At 36.9% G+C, this 21,945-nt stretch overlaps 2 protein-coding genes and 1 long non-coding RNA gene across 3 annotated transcripts; 1 reads left to right on the top strand and 2 right to left on the bottom strand.

The window, feature by feature from the left end:
* Positions 1 to 21: 21 nt before the first annotated feature.
* On the bottom strand, positions 22 to 6,434 carry LOC107686007 (uncharacterized). The gene is made up of 3 exons (XR_001634011.1): positions 6,232 to 6,434; positions 321 to 356; positions 22 to 197 (listed from the first exon to the last, which is right to left on the bottom strand). It is a non-coding gene; the product is annotated as an uncharacterized LOC107686007 (long non-coding RNA).
* A 3,999-nt stretch (positions 6,435 to 10,433) lies between these two features.
* Positions 10,434 to 13,721, top strand: LOC107686005 (mitochondrial intermembrane space import and assembly protein 40-like). Its single transcript, XM_016482796.1, has 3 exons — positions 10,434 to 10,584; positions 11,784 to 11,882; positions 11,959 to 13,721. The coding sequence occupies exons 1-3, from the start codon at positions 10,563 to 10,565 to the stop codon at positions 12,288 to 12,290; spliced, it is 453 nt and encodes a 150-aa protein (XP_016338282.1). The 5' UTR covers positions 10,434 to 10,562; the 3' UTR covers positions 12,291 to 13,721.
* Positions 13,722 to 14,277: 556 nt separating this feature from the next.
* LOC107686004 (netrin-4-like) lies at positions 14,278 to 21,166 on the bottom strand. Its single transcript, XM_016482795.1, has 10 exons — positions 21,023 to 21,166; positions 19,788 to 20,248; positions 18,911 to 19,255; positions 18,564 to 18,690; positions 17,880 to 18,068; positions 16,824 to 17,040; positions 16,518 to 16,645; positions 15,169 to 15,237; positions 14,902 to 15,072; positions 14,278 to 14,819 (listed from the first exon to the last, which is right to left on the bottom strand). The coding sequence occupies exons 1-10, from the start codon at positions 21,108 to 21,110 to the stop codon at positions 14,683 to 14,685; spliced, it is 1,932 nt and encodes a 643-aa protein (XP_016338281.1). The 5' UTR covers positions 21,111 to 21,166; the 3' UTR covers positions 14,278 to 14,682.
* Between the last annotated feature and the right edge of the window lie 779 nt (positions 21,167 to 21,945).

Below are 21,945 nucleotides of genomic sequence, written 5' to 3'. Positions count from 1 at the left end.
TCTTCACACGGCCCGCGCCGCTGTGCTCGGATGCTCCACTGGGAACAAAGAACCGCTAAGCATTGTTCCACCCCGTGTGCGGAATTCCGCAAGCAGGCCAGGTGCACCTCCATTAGGGCTCAGACATGATGAGGAGGCCCCGAGGGGCCCCAAGAGTGCAGATGGAATTCGATTGAAAGTGAAGCACAAATGAAAACCTGAACAAGTCCAGATTTCAAAGATTATGGCAGTCGACAAATATAAACAGAGACATAAAACATACTAAATTTAAACCAGGTACGGTTGGAAATGTACAAAACAACAAAAGTGAAGGTACTTACGGAAAGCTATAGATGAACCTGCTGATGTTGACTATGCTGGAAATAGAAGCACAGTTCAGTGAGGTGATGCAGTTCATGCTATGGTAAATATGACCTCATTTACGCCACCACCTACCCACTGTACAATTTATTCAAAGCCATTCAGAAATAATTTACAAGACTTTTCAAGGATGTCTAGAACAAAATTTTCAAAGCAATACACTTAATTTATGAATTTATAAATTATTGAGACCTTGGCCATGATGCATAACAACCGAACTGTGCAAAGGGAACATTATGTGACAAGTTTTTACTGTATTAAAATGAAAGGGAAATGCTGCAGAAAACACAAAATCTGATTCTGTCAGGTGATTGATTCTGTTTCAGGCCTTCAAATCAGTAACAGTGCACCTCACACAAGCCAAATCCATCATATCTATTGTGGATATACCAACCAAACATCAAACTCACCAATAAAAATGTTGAATGTCGCATTTAAAAAATAAATAAATAATAATAATTACAATAATTGGAAGTTAGTTCCACTTGGTTTGATACTTTATAATCTAATGCAATGACATTAATTTGTCCAAATACCATATATTGACTATTCCACCCAAAACATCATGCACACACGAGAAGAATGTGAGAGCCAAAAAACACAAACTGCCTCTTAGAAAGTCTTAAGACAACCAAAACCCAGTGTTGCTCCCACTGAGAAAGCCATACAAAAGAGTCTTTTCCAACCAGATCCATTGTAGCATCACATGAGGGGAACATTTAGTGGGAGAAACAAGAATCTGCAGTAGTAAAACTGTGGGAAACATGAGCAATGATAACCTTGGTGTCTTGAAAACAAGTATTGGCATGACAAATTGCCCGTCTCATCAGTTTGTCCAAAGCTCAAAGCACATTTTGTTTTTATACCCAAAATAGTATTTCTGAAATAAGAGGTTACATAAAAGCTTTGTAATTACCCTGTGCACTCATGTACAAACACTCATTTTCCTTTCAATTCAAATTTTTTTTTTTTTTGTTCAAACACTGTGATTGTAGCAACAAATGCAGGTGGTAACAATTGGTCTCTGAACTATGATACTCCAATTGTAACATCCTGTTATGGTGAGCTGATATATTTTAAATTAAACGTTTTCATTTACACAGAAAATGAATGCAAAGCCTGGAGTTTAGCCAGTGGATTTGGTTACTGAGAAAAAAAATCAGGTCAAGTAGTTTTAGGGCAAAGAGCTTCGAGTCTCTAAAACATGGCTGTCTAGCGAGACAATCTGAAGCAAAAGTAAATTCACAGTGCTAGAGCGGATAAAATGCAACCCCACAGAGTCTCACAGGTAAAACCAGATTTAAAAAATAATTTAAAAAAGTTATCTTCCACAAATGAAGTCTGTCTGCGCTTTATAGAGTTTATTGGGTTCAGATGTTGTCCATTTAGACAGCTGCAGGAACCGTATGAGATGAACTGTCGGCTTGAATCACTGCTACATAGCTTTTTACAGTATTACATTTTTTCTTTGTGTCTCATCTGTTTTAGGGTTATTGGGGTCATTCAAAGGAAGTCAAAATGTCTCAAACACCAATAAACACATGCAGAAATGGATCACACAATGAAAAATCTAATTTTCATTGATCCTTGAAAATAAAAGAGCTTAATGCGCTATGAAAACACTTTTACTTTTACAACTAACTGATATCAAACATATGAATATACTAACACATAACAGCCCACATTACACAAAAAAAAAAAACAGTTGCTTTCAGTCAAACTGAGCTAAAAAATGGCTAAAAGTGCTGCATGTCGTGTTGAAACACCCTGTTTCCATACCGTTGTAGGAGATTTGGGCTTAATTTAGATTTTCATCAGCTAAGTTATTGAGATGAACAGGAATGATAACTGATAGCTTTCTTGTTTTATTGACCTCCATGGAATTTATATAGGAGCATCAAAGCAAAGTATAAAAAACTGCCCGTTTAATCCTACAGATCAGAGAGAGAGAGAGTGTGTATTTTTGACCTGTGGGATTATATATAAAATGTATACAAGTTTTTTTTTTTATTAATCAAGAACACATTAATTAAAACTGACGCTAAAGATATTTCTAATGTTACAAAAGACTTCTATTTCAAATAAATGCTGTTGTTTTAAAATTTCTATTTCAATCATGACAATTCTCGGAACATTTATTACGTTAACACCCCATCAGAATGCGCCATCTAGAGTTTCATGACTGAACTATATATTTATTTTGAAAAAAAATGCATCATGGTTTCTACAAAAATATTAAGCAGTACAACTGTTTTCAACATTAATAATAATAAGAAGAAATGTTTCTTGAGCAGCAAATCAGCATATTAGAATGATTTCTGAAAAATCATGTGACACTGAAGACTGGAGTAAAGGCTGCTGAAGATTTAGCATTGCCATCACAGGAATAAATTGCATTTGAAAATATATTAAAATACAAAACAGTTATTTTAAATTGTAATAATATTTCACAGTATTACCGTTTTATTGTATTTTTATCAAATGAATTCAGCCTTTCTGAGCATAAGCGACTATTTTCTTTTTTAACTGTAATGTATGTATTTATATTTTTGCTATAAAAACCTTGATCATCAGTGTAAGTGGACGTCAGGAGACCCTGTAACAAGACCCTGTTATTACTCAAAACACCCTATTTCAAACCACTGGTGGGATGAGGTCTATAATAAACATTTTTATGTGTATACTTGTATCCTATTCAATGTTTAATGCTGATGCACAAAACACTTCTTTCCTGGGTCATAACATAATCACAGACAAGGAAAAATTACAGTGACCGCAGGTGGCTCAACACCCTCCACTGAGAAACCCAAAGCCTCTTCAAGTTCCCACTGAACTGAAGCCAGATCTCTAAAGCTACAGAACAGAGCCACCCGAGGACAGACTGTTCCAAAGGGTCAGCGGGGAAGGGATGTGAGGAATTATGCCTGTGTAATGTGTCTAGATTTGTCTTGCACAATAAATTAAACCAGTCCAAGTTCAATTAGGTCAAAGGTACAAGTGAGAGTGTTAAAGGCGCTTGGCATACTGAAACAGGAAATTAGGGTGGAACATATCAAAGTGCTAGTCCTTTTTTTTATTATTAGTCAGTAGACTCAAAACTAACAGACAAGAACTAAAAGCCACAAAAATCAATTTAGATTCATTTAGAATAGCAAACACACAGCAAAGCCTTGGAAGGAACTATGATAGCAATCACATAGCAACACCTTAGCAACCACACAGGACATTATAGTAATCACATAGCAAAGCCCTTGAACCATGATAGCACCATCCTAGTAACCACCCAAAACACCTAGCCAGTGCTGTGTAGTAACTTGATTACATGTAACCTGGATTACATAATCAGATTCCAAAAATTAAGTACTTGTAATTAGATTACATTACATTTTAAAATACTTGTATAAAGACTATACAGTACTTTCACTGATTACATATGATTCACACAATAGAGTTACCAGTCAGGTGGCTATAATTTCACAGAAATTTGAGGGGCCACACAGCATTTGACCACTGGATTTCATCTTTTAATTTTTAATAAGTGTTTTCTCAACATTTCAACATCACACAACTACTGACAAACACATCAGTTTTTTTATTTACCCTGTAGTTCTTTCATGAACCCCAGTTTGGGAAGCCAACTTTTAAAGCACATCATATTGTTAACAACAACAAATGGAATATATGTATGTTCCTTCTCTTTGTATTTTTATATCAAAATGATACAAGATTATCTCATTTAAATCAATGTGATAAATGAGTTGGGTCAAAAGTAATCTAAAAGTAATCAAAATGTAGTCTGATTAAATATGTAATGTAATGGATTATGTTACTATCTACAATTTTTGTCATGTAATTTGGAATCAGCAATGGACTACAGTAAGTAATCTACCCAGCACTGCACATAGCAACACTAACAACCACACAGAACGCCTTAGCAACTGCAAAGAAATGCCCTGGCAACACTCTAGAAACAAGTGATTTCACGACATCTATAAGCTAATGTGATGCTCTTTTCATCTGTTGTCAACTATTCAGGGATCTTGAAAGAGAAACACGTGTCCAATAGCAGAGTCTCTGCTTGCAACCCATAGTAACTAATGATTGTTTCTGGGAAATCAATCTCTTTGGAAGCGGCGAGGATCAAATGTCCTCATGTGACTATCTATGTTTCACAACAGTGTCCCACTTCCTCAAGGGATTTGGTGGCCTCTCAGGGACACTGGCATACATTCATTTGAGAACTGTTGTCCTTAAAAAGACCTTAACCTTTCCATTCTATGAGAACGAATCAGATGGGGCTCAGATTAGCAGAGAACAGCACTAACACAAAGACTGATGGGCTCAGCGTTCCTCTTTGTCTGATGGTGCATTCAAGTCATGTCGGATAGATTGTATTTACGAGTTGAACGCAAATGAACGCCACCACAAAGTCGTTATTACGAGTGGGAAACTCGAAATTTTCTTTAAGCCCCGAGTTTCCGAGTAGGGGGCGTGTCAATGAGAAACATGGCGGAATCGATGGATGCAACATCTGTAGTTGACGGTAAATTTTTGTTTAAATTGATAGTTTAATTGTCCTATAAACTTAAATTGGTCATGTTCTTGTTATGCAGCTGAAATCCAAGTAAAAAAATGCAGACCCTGTTGTATTTTCTTGTAATTTATTAAAAGAAGGTACACCGCCATCTTGTGCCGACTAAACTGACTTGAACGCACCTGACGTCGTAATTACCACTTGTCAACTCGTAAGTACGAACGTCCCAGGAGGACTTGAACGCAGCATTAGATAGATGGCTGTCTGAATTGTAAGTGGGGAAACAAAACTCAGAATTGAGCTCATTCTTCTGTCATTAACAAGGAAACTCAATGTTAACAGTGTTCTTCAAACTTCATTGGATCCGTTTTTCAAGTTTCTTGCATGACAGATATAAATGTTAACTCGAAAATTCTGCTTTGTTGAAAAGAGATGTGTTATTTGTTTTCTAAGTGATAAGAACAACATAACAACACCCTAGCAACCACCCAGAACGCTATAGCAACCACACAGCAATTCCGTAGGAACCATACAAAACACCATAGTAACCACATTCATGTAACCACCCAGAACACCAAAGCAACCACACAGCAACACCCGACCCTAGCAACCACCTAGAACACCAACCACATACATTAGCAAAGCCCTGGAACCACAAAAGAAAACACATATCAAAACCCTGCAACCTATGATTGCAACAGCCTAGCAACCATCCAGAACACCATAGCAACCACTTAGCATAATCCTGGAACCACAATACCAGCTACATAGAAACACCCTAGCAACCACCCAGGACACCATAGCAACACCTTAGAAAACTATAGTAACCACATAGCAAAGCCCTTGAACTATTCTAGTAACCACCCAGAATACCATAGCAACACCCTACCAAGTTAGCCACCAACCAGAACACCATAGCAACCACATGGCAACACCCTAGCAACCACAGACATTAGCAAAGTCCTGGAACCACAATCTCAGCCACACAGCAAAGCAATGAAATCACGATAGAAACTCCCTATCTACCAGAAGAAAAACACCATAGTTACCACCCAAAACATTAATGTAACCACATAGAAACACCCTAACAACCACTCAGAACACTTTAGCAACAGCACATACTGATTTATTGTTTGATAAGTTAGTAAAAGCCTTGTCTGACCCATTTTCCACCACCTGTTTTATTTATTGCTGGACTGCATGTTATCCTTTTCCTCTCCCTGAAAATTCAGGCAGCACACAGATTTGAACCCCAAAACATGAATTATGAACCAGCTTGGCCTAAATGTATGGCACATTTAAAAAAAAAAAAGGGGATAAATAGGACCAAAACTCACAACCGTTGGCAATAAGAGAGGAAAGCAGGACCAAGCAAAAAGAGGTTATCTGAAGTTGCACTGTGTTGCTGATTTCATCAAAGCTCACGCAGCTGTGAGAAGGATGTGAATGATTTAATGGGTTATGACAGACACGTCTTCCTGTTAAGTCAAAGATGTCATCAGCTGCCCAATGAAGTTTTAGCACAGAGAATACGATGACACTTCAGCATGGAAAGAGGCCTCAATGGATTAGATCAGTGGTTCTCAATTCCAGTCCTCGCGTACCACCACTCTGCATATTTTGCATGTCTCTCTTATTTGACACACCTGATTCTAATCACCAGCTCATTAGAAGAATGCATGAACTGCATTCCGATTGACATTGTCTCTACACAATGTTCTTTTCTTCCTATTCCCTGAGCACGGGAAATCCCTTGAAGTTTACTTCACTTTGGAACGAACATTCATTCACGGATTTGCGCTACGCCACGGCCTGCAGCGTCTTCACACACTGACAAAACTTACTTGAGAAGTGTGAAGTGTGACATAATATACTTCCGTAAATAAATACAATTTAAATTCACATCTCACACACTTTAATGCCCTTTGAATGGAACATGTACGCTCCCTTCAAATTGGAATCATGGCGGAATCTCCTGTAATGTCCACTTCGCAGGGCACTTACGGTCGAATAGAACAAACGTTTGAACTGAAGTGATAAGAGATACATACAAAATGTGCAGAGCAGTGGTACGCAAGGACTGGAAGTGAGAACCACTGGATTAGATAATAGATATGTGACAGAATAAACTGTATGGAAAAAATTTCAAAAAACATAATGTGTTCTTGCATTTATCATGTCAAAAGTACAGCTTAAAAGCGCTTTATTGACTGTTATCACATTTTATTCTCAGTCAGACAGTGGTGGAGAAATGTTTTAACCATTCATCATAAATACACTGAGAACAGACAGTTGCTGTAAAGCCACAAAACCACAATCAATAACTCTGGATATGGCTTGAGGTCTCTACTAGTATTGTATGTCGGCCACCTGGATATCTTTTGGATTTGTCACAGCATTATGTTCTGCTTTTATGAATATACAAGACATTCTCTTTTTCAGACATTCAGACTATTGGTGCAGACTGAAGAAAAGAACATGGAACGCCACAGGCGCTATGACTATAATCTATAAAATATTAGCTTGACCCCATGCTGCTTCAAGACGAGGGAGAATTAAATACAAGTCATGGGGAGCACTGATTCAGGTTATTTGTTTCAGGTTCATTTTTAATACATTCCTCAACAGCCCCTAAGCATAAAACTGCCACTATTGAAACTATATTGAGAATGTGGAGAGCTGGGTAGGGCTAAATGGAAAAAAGGTGAAGAAAATGTATACGCTTCTGAGCCCAGACTAATCTTACGACAAGACCCAAGCAATTTTATTTTTCTTGTAAAGGTTGAGGAAAAGGAGACCTCATAATTATATTCATAACTGCTGTAAAAGTTCATTGGGCAAGAGAATAAAAATAAAGGTCACACAGAAACCAACCTCAATTTCAGACTTGATTATTTACTATGTTAAAGTATTGAAATATTGAAGTACACTCGAAGATTCGAGGAACCAAAATGGGTTCTATTCTATGGCTTCACTGTAAAAAAAAACTACAACTTTTTGAACCTTTATTTTTAAGAGTGTGGTGAATTTCAATGCATTTCTCCAAAACAACATACCATCCATTCAACATGTATGATATTTCTCAGTGCAAAAGCAATAGGGATTTTTTTTCTCTTGTGACAAAAACAATTGTCCATCCACAATGGCCTGGCTTGCACTGGTTGGATGACAAACACTGTGGACAGATCATGAAGAATGGAATAGAGCGTGCATGAGGCAACGTCTGGGGACTCTATGAAGCTGTATGAAGGAAGGCAAAGTGTGAGATTGCAAGGCAGGCGTCCACCAATCTGTGAAAATCTGCCTTTGTTTTAACTGGTTGCTTTAGACTGAATTTAATTTGACATTATCTGAAAGGGTTTTTTAGAATTAATATCTATACAGCAGTATACAGTCTGCACCCACATGTAGCAAATAACAAAAAGACAGTTTGACCAGCGATTCCAAACATGAGCAAACACAACACAGACAGAAGCAATTACATAAGCATTCTGATAGTCAGTCAAAGAGCAAGACTACTCCAAGGAAGTAACAGACCACCTACACAGCTTAAATAAATTCAAGAATGCCTTATTTATTTTACACACACAGTAGAGCTGTTTTGTAAATGAAAGCAAGGGATTTCTAGCATTAGAACACTATAATTATCTCTCATATTCATCATATCCTAAAAGCGCCTTTATTTGACCAGACAGTTTCCAATTACAGCTAAACCGACCACACAGGCTCAGAAAAAAAGTTTTAAAGAAATAGTTCTGATGTAGTTCCAAAGCCATAGCCATACGATTTTATTTTACATGTAACACAAAATTAGGTGTTCTGAAGAAATTTTATGTAGCTCTTTTTCATAACAGATTTTATATATATATATATATATATACACACATTTCTTATCATTATCAATGTTGAAAACAATAATATTTTTTGGAAACAAAAAGTCATTCTTTACAGTTTTAAAACCATTTGGATTTTTTTTTATATAAAACTGATCATTTCAAATATATTTATTAAACTATTCGTTCAAGCTGGACAGATACAGTGCTTTGACATGAACATTTTAAAGGTTAGCAGAAGCTGCGTCACACCACATACTCCAGCAACACTCAATGATAAGAGAGCCTGGTGTGGTGATAAATGCAGATTCAGTATAGCATCTCTCCATGCCAAAACCAGATGAGCTGATACAAGCTCTACACAAAAAAAGTGACTGTAGGTCCCGCACACAAAATACACAAACCCAACAGAGGGCAAACTCCAAAAGACATTAGGTGAAAGAACCCCACTGATGTTGGCGCAGGCAGCCAGCCAGAGGAAACAACAAACAAGATGTAGAAGCAGGAGAGGTGTATGAAGTGGATGGAAAATATTTCCCCTTTTTTCTTTTTGTACTTTTTTTTAAATTCATTTTATATTTTGCCTCAGATAATTAGTAAAACAGAGCCACCGGCGCGCCATTTTCTGACAAGCTGTCAGTGAAGTCTGAGGGCATGACAGTAAAACAGCTGCAACCGTTCAGTCTCCAGAGACTGAGATTTCCAAATAAAGAAGAGACTGGGCAGCCGGTACACAAGCCTGTTTTAGAAGAATTACATTTACATTTAGTCATTTAGCAGACACTTTTATCCAAAGCGACTTACAAATGAGGACAACAGAAGCAATCAAAACCAACAAAAGGACAATAATATGTAAGTGCCGTGACAAGACTCGGTTAGCCTAAGGCAGTACATGTAGCAAGGTTTTTTTTATTATCATTATTGTAATAAATAAATAAGTAGCCTAGATAGAATATAAAAAGAACAGGGAACGCTAGTGTTAGAGGTTTTTAAAAATAAATAAATAAATAAAACAAGTCAAAAGAATAGAGAATGCTAGTGTTAGAGGGTCATTTTTTAATAATAAATAATAAAATAAAAAATTGCATATACACCTTTGTCTTGCTAAGGCCAATGTCATAGCTAGCAGTGTATTTATCCTAAATGCACACAATGTCACAACATTTTCCTATTTTAACAAATAGACCTTGACTGAAAATTACCCCCAAATAAAAAAAAAATGTTAAAAAAAATCCTATTGACAAGTGATATTCAAACTGATTTTTCTTTTGTCTTCTTCGTTCATCATGTGTCTCTCAGGCATGCTCTTCAACGCAGTCCCTTGGTGTACAAACACTTACCCAAACTTTAGGGGAAAAAACATATTGATCGTGGTGAAGATACCACAACACAGTCGTAATTTTTGAAGAAAATGTATATAAATAAATTTCATAATGTAAACAATGGCAGTTTGTGTTTACTTGCCTCTTTGCTTGGATTATCATACGTTTTTTAAATGAATTAATTCGTTTTAGATGCATTTTCACAGTTTAAGACTTAAGTCTGGGTCTTGAAAAGGATAAAACAATATAATCTGTACGTATAAATTTGAATGTGTACATTTGAAAAGTAGCAAACTTAAATCACTTGTTCGGTCAAAGGAAGCGTTAGTTCCTTTACCTTTATTTTGAAATGTATTGACTTTTATTTTGATACAATCCGGCTGTGACGTCACGTGGTTGCAGTAGCTGCTTCCATGCTTGAGTTGATGTAACAGGCGTGTGAATTGATCATTGTGCCGGTGTTTGAGATTCATTGATCGGATAAACGGCGATCAGACGGATCTGTTAGCAGACATGTCGTACTGCAAGCAGGAAGGTATGGCTGAACTAAATCGGATCGTTTAAACCCATTTTATACCCATCTGTCTCTGTCGTTTAGTGGTGTAGCTAGTGCTCGTGCCCTTAAAGTCACTCTCACCAGCCATGCTTGGTAATATCAATGAGTTATTTCAATATTTATCTTGAGCTGCAAATAATCTTTTCAGATGTGGTCAAGTGTTTCGTGTTATATTATCTTATATTGTTTGTGTGTAGTGATGTTGATGAATTACTGGATTATTGGTGGAATTACGTTACAGATGAAAATTCGAGTTAACCAGAGTCAGCAAGCGCTCAATAAAACATGCATTTCAAGTGTAATGCAATACGTTTTCCATGACTCGTATATCTGATTTATTTTGATGGAGTCATTCAGTAATCACAGCTATGTTGTGTCACCCTTCATGTAGCAGGTGCCTACAAGGTCATATAACCTGGGGAGTTAATAACCTCAGCCCACCAGATGCTTAATTTATTCATTATGAACACATTATGAGTTCTAGAAATATTATAATATAATATGAACCTAAACACACAAAACTGCAATTGTTAGAATGTTAGATTTATTTAAATCCAACAAAAAAAAGTAACATTTTCAAGAACTTCTTGTGTACAGACCAAAGTGTTTTATTTAACCTTTAACTGTTTGTGGATCGTTTTATAAAGTGTAAAGGTTTTTGATTACTCCGAAATTGCAGTCCAGTGTCTGTAAGACATTGAAGGGGTTGTTAGTATAATACCGTGTTATTATTTTAGCATTATTTGTTTACTAGTATAGTATTTATAAATAAATATATATTAAACATTTTTATATAATTTCTGTCTTTTTTTTTTGTTTAACAATGTAATCATTATTTAAGACTTTCTAATAATTCTAATATTTGTAATAATTTTGTGATTTGCAATTTCTATTAATTTTTTTTATATATTTAATTTTAGCTTGAATTTATTACATTTTATTGTTATTATTATCAGGCAGCATTTTTTAAATGTTTTTTTTTTTCATCTAATATGTAATTTATTTATTTTCAGCTTTAATTCAGTTACCATAAATGTTTTTTTAATATTTTTATTTTTTAACAATAGTAACACTGGTATAGTGGTCAGTTAATATATGCTTTTCAGTGGCTGACTGTTTGATCCCCCCTAAAACTATTTGATAACATTGTGTATAACTTCCTTCTTGTCTCTCACTAGGTAAAGATCGCATCATATTTGTCACTAAGGAGGATCATGAAGCACCCAGTGATGCTGAGCTCATCGAAGATGATCCAGATGATCCGTATGAGGATCACGGTAAGTTTTTAATCTGATATGATTTATCTTGTGTCTAGGATACTCATTTTTACACTCATTTCTTTAAATCCTACAGGTCTTATTCTCCCTAATGGTGATATAAACTGGAACTGCCCGTGTTTGGGCGGTATGGCCAGTGGCCCTTGTGGACAACAGTTCAAAGACGCCTTTTCTTGTTTCCACTATAGCAAAGAAGAGGTAAAGGGTTCAGATTGTGTGGAAAACTTCCGGAGTATGCAGGAATGTATGCAGAAATACCCTGAGCTCTACCCTCATGAAGATGACAACGACAGCGCCCCCTCTGGCGGGGCCGATAATGCACCCACTGAATCCACTTCTGCTGACTCTCTCCCTACATCCTCTCCTGATTCCACACCAGCAGCCACAGAAAGCCCAGCAGCAAGCTAATATTATTTTAGCTTCATTTTTTCCGCACCTCACAGCAGAGACTGCTCCACTTTCGAGTATGAAGAGATAATATCTTAACTACACCACTGGATAGATGCTCTCCACCTGACTGCATGATGCACAGAGATGCAGGAAGCCCTTAAACTTCAGGTTTTGTGATTAAAATATCCAAATGACATTAACATGCATTTGAGGGACCTATAAAAATGAGTTTTGAGGATCTGTATGAGTGGCAGTTGAGTTTGCACTTGGCCTATGAAACATTCGCTACCATTTGAAACGTCAGGCTTTGTATTTTTTGGCTATTATTTCCTCCACAGCCTAAGCTAAGCTTATTTGATTTGTGTACTACAACAGTTCAAAGGCCATTTGGCATTGTACTTTCACAGCTAAGCAGTTTTGAGATACTCAACAACTCCATAAACATTTAATGTGCTCTTTTTGTTGTAGAACATGATTAAACAATTTTATAATGAAGAAATGTTCTGTTGCTGATGTGTTCGAATGCATGTAGCCCAAGGCTGCATACAAAGTATAAACATTAGGGTGTGTGAGTGAGCAAACTAGTAGCCTTACCTGTCAACTGATGATACATTCGTAATTTGTTGGTGTTGACTATTATAATGGTGAAACAACACATTATAAATGAGCAGATCTTCTGTTTAGTAAGAACATGCAAATATCTCTTGTTCCAAAGACTGGTAGTTTTTTTTTTCAATTGAAGTATCTTAACATCGAGGGCTGTTTCTAGATCCATTTTCAACACATGCTAACATTAAACAGTGTTAAATTGTGCTGATATCAGATCCTTTTTGTAACTCCGAAATATTTTTAAGCTTATGTGGCTTGATTTATATATATTCTATCAATGGCATTTACAAATCTAGCTGTTTATCACTGAATTACTTTTGAGTTTGATTTGTCATTCAAAGCCTTAATGTGATATATGTGTTTCTGAAAAAAAACGTTTTAATCAAATATATGAGTCCAAATCATGCATAAGCACTGGGAGAATTTGAATCATTCAGTCTGTACCTTTTTGTTTTTCATTTTACAACTGTGTGACCCATTCAAATGCATTTTTAAAAACACTTGACTGAAATGTAGTAAGAGAAAAGGCAAATAAAATACAAAAGTGTGAATGAATCTCAAAAATGTCCTGCGGTCCTTTAGATTCACTGGCTTGCGTTTATCATTTGTCCATTCATATCTTCAAGTAACTAGTTTTTGATGACGATAATCTAAAAACTACAGAGGAATTAGTACAGCAACAGTTTTGATCCGTCTTATGAAAGCCGTATCCATGTTGTGTCATGTCCACACGTCAACAGCCACCAAGATGACCAAAGTTGTGCTGTATGACAATTACAGTTATTTTAAGTGACTGTTCAGTGCACGTTGCCATGCAACTACTTAATGAATCTTGTTTCTGGTAATAGGCCGTAAGGTGAAGCCGTTTTTCGTTTAATCCTGTCTCTGGAGGTGCGATACCACAAGTCCTGTTACAGACAGTACACCAGGTTCTTGACAAAGTCTACTGCAACAGTTACTGGGACCTCAGAAGAACAGTGAGTTATTATATTGCATTATCAAATGATAATTAAAAATTGTGGTACATTTCAAAAGTAAAGCATTGACCATCTACATAGTCTGTATATTTGTCTGTAAACAGAGTTTTGACTGCACAAATCTTGGCACAGCAATTCAATATGATCAAATGTGTAGTGGAAGGTAGAATAAACTAGTAATGTTTTATTACCAATTATTATATTTTATATTTTAAATAGAAGCCATTGTGGAATAGTTATGGCACATAAAGTAATATATCTTTTCTGTTTTTTTTCTGTGTTTTCTTTTAAGAAATGAGCCAACCTTCGATGCCAGCTACAAGATCTTCTGTGAGAGGATCATCCGCCATAGGAGTATATAATGCACCAATATCTTTCTCAGATGTTAAGGTACATGTATAATGGTCAGTTTAAGATATATTTTGTGTTGCTAAAATGAATATAAATAAAGTTATAAGCAAAACCAGCAGCATAAGATTTTCGTTTTTTTAAATTCACAATTATACACATTTATGGATCGTGACAAAAAACTGCAGGATATTTTGCGGAGAACTTTTAACATAAAGTCCAATATGGTGTTGTCTATGCAAAAATGCATTTAAAAAGTAGTGCCCAGGCGTGGGAACGAAAATCACTTTCTAGCCACTTTTTCCTAGTTCACCTTATGGCCTATAATTACACACATTCCATTTCCGTTGTATCCGGCGGTCATGGTCCATTTAGGATCCAGCTGCCTGCTTTGGTACAATGGCATCATTTCCAGTGACTTGGGGCTTTCAAGTTTGGGAAGTGTTGTGATACTGTACATTTGGGTAAAGTCGTGCTCATAGGCAGCCCTGATGCAGTGCTTCTGTGACCTGAAAGCCCAGGATGGGGGTCCAGAGGACTACTAGACTCTGCATGGTGACCAGTAGCCGTCCTGCGCCAACATCTTCAGGACCTGCTAGTAGATAGTTCCCACCTAAATATGGAGACAAAACAGTCACTAATGGCAAACTTTACTGAATCAAAGCTGTGACCCAAATTGGTGTTGGATGCTGTACCTGGGTTGAGAATGGGACAGGTGCAGCCACGGCTGGTCCAGGAGAGCGGGTAGAGACTGTGTGTTCCCTGAGAGAGGGGCAGTTTTCCCGAACGAAACACCTTCCTTACTTTCACCAGGACAACTGCATGTGTGCCTTTATCATGAGCTGACAGCACACTGGCTTTGATCACTATGAACGCCACAAACTCATAAGATTTACATGTTTAGACAGCAAATGACAACAGAATTGATTCATAGCATGAAATGACACTAACAAAACCCTCACCATATGCCTGTTTTATCTTGCAAAGATCTGACACACTTTTCAGCTTCTTTTCCTTACAGCTGCACTTCCCTGTAAATAATTCACAAGAAACATTTCAAAGGTTCTGTACATATTAACGTATTTAATCTCACAAAAACACATCCTGGTCATAGAAATTGTGTAATAATTAAAATAAATCAAAGGAAGTGCATTTTTAGGATTAAGATTGAATTTTTACCCCAAATTTTCATTACTGCAATGAGTCTGAACATTTGATTGAGCTAAGATATATTTTATTACAATAAAAACAATGACTGTAACACAATGTTTCTTTTTATTTTAACAACAAATAGTACCATGATATATATTAATTGTTTATTCAAAAGAAATGAATACTTTTACTTAGTAAGGATGCATTAACTTGATCAAAAGTGACAGCAAAGACATTTATAATGTTACATAAGTTTTAAGTATAAGGTTTTTTTTTTTTTTTTCAAATAAATGCTGTTCTTTTGAACTTCCTATTCAAAGCTGAACTTTAATGTTTTCAATGTTTCTTGAGCAGGAATAAATGGCATTTTATAATATATAAAAACGGCGAACATTTACTTTAAAATCACAATAATATTTCACAATATTACTGTTTACTCGATTCTTGATCAAATAAATAAAGCCTTGGTAAGCATAAGAGACCTCCTTCAAAAACATGAAAAAAATCCTATCGACCTCAAACTTTTGAATGGTAGTGTTTAATCATATACTAATTTTTATGTATTTTATGTATCATTTTTATTATACTAAATGCACTAGTATTTGCATTTTTTTTTACAATACTGTAAAGAGAATATTGTCATGAAAATAATGTCACGATGCAAAATGGTCCTGAAATTGGCTTCATTTTCCTTAAGTATTTATATTTTTATTTTTTGATTTTGGGATGACCTGGGGTGTATTCCAGAAAGCAAGGTTAACTTACCCTCACAACTCAGAGTATATTCACGGTTAACACACAAGACGTTCTCAACAGAGTGAAGAATGGACGAGTCACCATGGAAACCCATGCTAAGAATTCTTCTTTCTTCTTCTTTTGTTCAATGGTCATTTATATGCTTAGTGCATATCGCTACCTAATTGATGGTTGTGTAATCACTTTTCAAATTTTTTTTCGTTTAATTTTTTAATCACTGAGAATAAGAATTATATTGTTTGTTTTATGTTAACTATATATAAAAAATATCACATATGTATTTTTACATTTGAAGGAACCACATAAAAAGCCACATCCTAAAGTCCAATTTCCTGCTGCAATTTCCCATGTTTCAAAATAGCCGCTGTTAGTGTGGAATGTTTTGTTACTGTAGTCAGCTCACCTGTATAGTACAGCGCAGAGATGGCCAGTTCTTTAGGCCACGCCCTCTCGTCCTCTTGAGGTTTAAAGTGGGACAGTTCAGGAATTTTCCCACCGATTGGTACATTGTAAAGCTTGACACTACCTTTGCTGTTAAAGAAAAATGATACGACAACAAAAACCAATGGTATTTCAAAATCTCCAACAGGTATCACAATCAACTTAAGTCATTAAAACCAGACATTTGGATTTAAAATGATCAATGCTCAGTGTTTTAGTTTCAAATCACAAATGGTAAATTTAGAAAGAATTGAAAATTTAGTCTGACCTGTCTAGGCAATGGCCTGTGATGGGATCACAGGTCAAAGAGCACACACAAGATTTGCAACCCTCCTCTCCAAAACCCCAGTACCCTGCTAGACAGAGGCTGCAGGTGGTGCCGCCCACACCAGGTTTACAGTGGCACTGTCCACTTCTCGGATGGCACCATGGTGTCCCGTCACCGGAATGGACTAGCACCGAACCAACTGGGTCACACCAGCATCCTGCCATAGAAAAGATCTTTGGTCATTGGTTCATCAGCTCTTCCCACTGCTTTTAAATCACTTTAGTGGATTGTGCCACACTGCCACCACTAGGAGGCAATAAAAGATTGTAAATGATTGCAAAGTTAACCATTTTGATACAAAAAGTGATTTAAAATTTTTTTGAAGAAAATAAGGAGTGCTTAAGAATGCAGTTCTAAGTGGTTGCTAGGATATTGTTAAGGATAAGCAGGGTGGCTTATTTTATTCTAAATGATATTTTTCTTATTTTGTCTCAAATGTTTATATTTTAAAAGATATTTTTCCTATTTTCTCTTTTTTATATTGTATTGTCCACCGGGTAAAATTAAAGTCTTTTTAACTACCTTTTAAATTCGTATAAATCCTTATTTAAGCGTTACAGTAATGGTCCAGTTGCAGCTCCACTCTTAAAATTAGATATCCATCCAGCCCTACAACTATTTTCATAATTTCCATGATTCTTAATAGTGTTTCCTATTTTTTTCCCCTCAAATTTTTATCTTCTTAAAATATATTTTTCCTATTTTTGATAATGTATTGTCCACCAGGTGAAAACTGTGACCCAAAAGTCATTTTAGAAAAACAAGAAGTTATATTTTGATTAAAGATTACAAATGTATCTTTAAAATTTTTTTTATAAATAATAATAATTATAATAATAATGCACCAATAAATTGTTCACAATAAGACCAAGAATATGCTGTAATGAAGTAAAGTCAATTTTGGGTTCAGATAGGAATAATTATTTGAGGGCAGAACCGTTTAAGATCTCGTTGTCCTTTTCTCTTTGTTTCTTCCGTTCTTTCTAACTGTCTTACGTATGCAAGCATGCGGGGAGTTGAGGGGTCTGGCAGGGTGGCGGTGGTATCCGGTGTGACAGCGCTGGCACCGGCGGCCCACAGTGTTATGCTGGCAGTTGTCGCAGACGCCCCCGCTACTGCCCCCTGTGGACAGCCACACTCGCTGGGAGAAGTGGCAGCTCTCTGCGTGGCCGTGACATTCACAATCTTCAGCAACAAAAAGAGAACACAGAGGAAAAGTTACGGAGAGAAAGAGACAGTATGGATCAAAGAATCATCCTAAGAACTAATCTATCTATCTATCTATCTATCTATCTATCTATCTATCTGTCTGTCTGTCTGTCTATCTATCTTTTCCATTACAAACTATTTTTTTAACCAAACGGTTTCTGTATTTTTTTTCCATACTATGGAAGTCCAGCAACTGACTATGGGACCAGCAACTGTTTGGTTAGTCACTTTCTTCCAAATATCTTATGTTCAACAGAAGAAAGAAACTCATTTTGGAACAACTTGAGTGTGAGTAAATGATGAAAGAATTTTAATTTTTGTGGATATGCCTGGAATCCCTCCTGCATTAGAAAGCACCACTAATTATGACATGATAAAAAGATAGAAATGCCTTTCATAGCGCAATTTCTATTTTCAACGATTAATAACGGAATTTAAGGCTGAATTAACACATACAGTAAATGCACTCACTCTGGCATGGGTTGCTCTCCCCGCTGCTTCCGTTGGCCGCTCTCCAGGGCTGGTCGTTGTAGAGCGGGGCACACCTCTCGCAGTGCTCGCCAGCTGTGTGGTGGGTACACACACACTTGCCAGACACCTGCGCTCCAGAGGAATGATTCACTTTCAATTTGCTGCCCATTCAAGCCCTGCATATAACAGCCCACTTGGTGCTTGCTGGGTGAGTTCACATACACCCTCAAGTATGCAGAAGAACAAACAAGTTGCTTCACACATTCACTCTGTCATTCATTCTGTCACTTACAGGTGGCTGCGATGCTGTTCGTCCCAAAAATCACTTACAAAATGGACAAACTTACCACATTACTGGGTTGCAGGCTGTCTTGTCCTACATTTTCAGGAAGGCAATGTTCAGCATGGCCATGACACAAACACGTCCCTTTAGCCAGAAGAGAGTACACAGCAAATGAGGTTGAATCCAGAGGATCAGAACTTGGCGTCAGAGCAGTCAGTGACCTGCTGTGAATTGTGGGTAAAAATGGCAGGTTTGACTGATCCGGGACACTCCACTTTCCTTTCAAGATGGGACACTGTTGAGATTTTAATAGCTGTATTCGTAGGTTAGTCACTGTCAGTCGGGACAACGCCTCAGGACTGTAGGGATCAACAATCCCACTTCCCAATCCTATGGAGCGGAATATGATCTAGAAAACAATTAAAAACAAATAATTGTGAATTATCACGGATAAAACACAGAAAAATGTCAATTCTGTCAACATTTACTCCCCTCATGACTTTCTTTCTTCCATGGAACACAAAACAAGATATTTTGAACAATGTTGGTAACCAAACAGTCCCACTGACTTCCATAATATGGAGAAAACATACTATGGAAGTCAATGGGATCCTGATGAAACTGTCATGTTTTGATGTGACAGAAAAAAAGACATGCATAAAGGTTTGGAATGACATGAGGGGAAGTAAATGATGACAGAATTTTCATTTTTGGGTGAACTGTCCCTTTAAAAAGCATTAGATTTAAAGATCTTAGATTTAAATATTTGTACTCAAATGAGGGAATATATTTGGTTGAAACATTATTTAAAATGGATCATTTTAAGCCATTTGTATGTTGATCATGCTTACATGCTTCACATTTAAACTTACTGCAAAATTGCAATTTACCAAAAAGAAAGATGTTTTGTGGTGCTTTAGAGACCTTATTTCCTTCCTTACCTCTCCTCGGCTGCACGGGACCGCATTGGAATATCTGGAAGTGCAGAGAGATCCTGGTTGACTTACATCATCAGGAAGCCCGAACATCTCAGTGCAGTTCCTGGCAAACAGCTTTAGAGTCTCCCAGGTCTGACCAAAGTCCTGCGAGCGTTCCAACCTCATAGCAGCAGGACGTGGGGAACGGAACAACATCACAACGTGACTCATGCAGAACCGTGTCTCCAAATCAAGACGGATTTCTTCCTGTTCTCCAGTGGCCGCCGCTGAGCCCCACCAGGTATCTGGATGAATAAACGGGTCATCAGCCATGAGGGCAGGAGGATGGAGCTCTGCTAGACAGCGTGGCTGGGTTGGCAGGCAGGAAGAGCTATTAGTGCAGCAGCTAGTCAGCGTGAAAAGGGTCCTGCCACTGGCCAAGTTACCCATAGGAGGACTGCAAGCACGGCCAACACATCTGGACTCTATGTAAATGAGGAAACATGCACACACATTCACAAACAAATCCAGATTAACTTTCATGCTGATGATTTGAAATGCACCATTTTTGAACACTGAACTTCTCTAAACACTACAAGTCAGGTTCTGGCATGTCACAGCACAATGTCTGACAACCTGAGCCTTTAATTAATGTAGCTCACAGTAGGGCTTTCACAGAACCAAAAACTGTTTGCAGTTTCTCCAAATGTTGCAGAAAAGTGACATTTAATATCATGTAAGAATGATAAAAATGAGTAAATAATAATACTTAAAATTGTTCAATATGATATATATATATATATATTTATTTACATATATACATATATGTGCATCAATTGTGCACTGACTTGTTATCCAAATATGAAATGAATTACGCAGCTTACATTTTCAATAAGCATGAAACAAAATATAAATCCATGAAAAATGAACACCAGATCTCACACTAAGTTTATGCATCTGACAATTTGATTATTATTACAAGGAGATGTCTGGCTATTTTAATGACTTCGTCTTCCCACAAAGGGCAAAAACGTTATTTGGTAACAGTTTATCATAATATTCTTTAGACATCTGTTAAAAATGATATAAAATGTAATTAAATTTGTTTACAAATCATTATATAATGCATTATATAAAACTTAAAACATCTGTGGTTTGTGTATACATGAGTGAAAATGAATAAAAGTTTATGGATAGAGAGAGAGAGAGAGAGAGAGAGAGACAGACAGACAGACAGACAGACAGACAGACAGACTTGCCTGTGAAACCCTGCAGGATTGCAGGAAATAAGATCACTGCGCACTTCAGTATCACCATCACAAACTGAGGACTCCTGAGATGTTTCATGTTTAGCAGTCTGGATGTAAAGGCAGGTTAGTTATCCATAGTTAGAAGAATAGATAAACCATCATGTCCCAATGCATGGTCAGTTCAGTTTGGAGATGTCTCCTTCACTGTCTGTTTGTAAACAGAGTTTGCATGAAAAGTTGCAGGAAATCCAGCTGCTGGTAATCCATTTCTCACAACGAGTCGGTAAGAAAACTTTTCTGATGATGGTGGTGATCTGGGATGCACCTGTCCAAACGGCACGCGGTTCATTCCCTTAACATTTTTGTTTTTGTGCATTCAGATGAAGAGCGAACTATTGTCCTTTCTGTGTCTGTACATGACAGTCTTTTCAAACTGAAGGTAAAAGAAGGACAAAACCGCGCAGGTCTCTCTGGTAATAGCAGTGAGTCGCACCTATACGTAACGCGCAGCGTTGTTCCAGCTTCCCAAGAGCACAGATGAATGACTGTGATCCACTGGCCTGAATCTGAAGCATTGAACGGATCGAAACGGAGCTCTCTCTAGTGCCCCACAGTGGAATGCTACACTAGTGCAATTCCCTGCCGACATCAAACAAGTGATCTTGATTACATTTTGTTAACTGTACCAGACATGATTACCGTTGTCATTCATGCCACTAAATGTCCTATCCTATATCTGAAGGAAGCATCCTGTGAAACAAAAAGATAATAGAAAAGGCAAAAAAGGGACATATATACACTCTAAAAAATGCTGGGTTATTTCAACCCAACTTTGGGTCAAATATGGACTAAACCAACCGTTGGGTTAAATTTTTACATTAACCCAAAATTTGGGTTAGTCCAAATTTGACCCAAAGTTGGGTTGAAATAAC

Source organism: Sinocyclocheilus anshuiensis, unplaced genomic scaffold (genome assembly GCF_001515605.1).
Source record: "Sinocyclocheilus anshuiensis isolate Anshui unplaced genomic scaffold, SAMN03320099.WGS_v1.1 scaffold465, whole genome shotgun sequence".
Classification (NCBI taxonomy): domain Eukaryota; kingdom Metazoa; phylum Chordata; class Actinopteri; order Cypriniformes; family Cyprinidae; genus Sinocyclocheilus; species Sinocyclocheilus anshuiensis.
The sequence above is the reverse complement of the archived record's forward strand: the minus strand, read 5'-3'. Positions and strand labels throughout refer to the sequence as shown.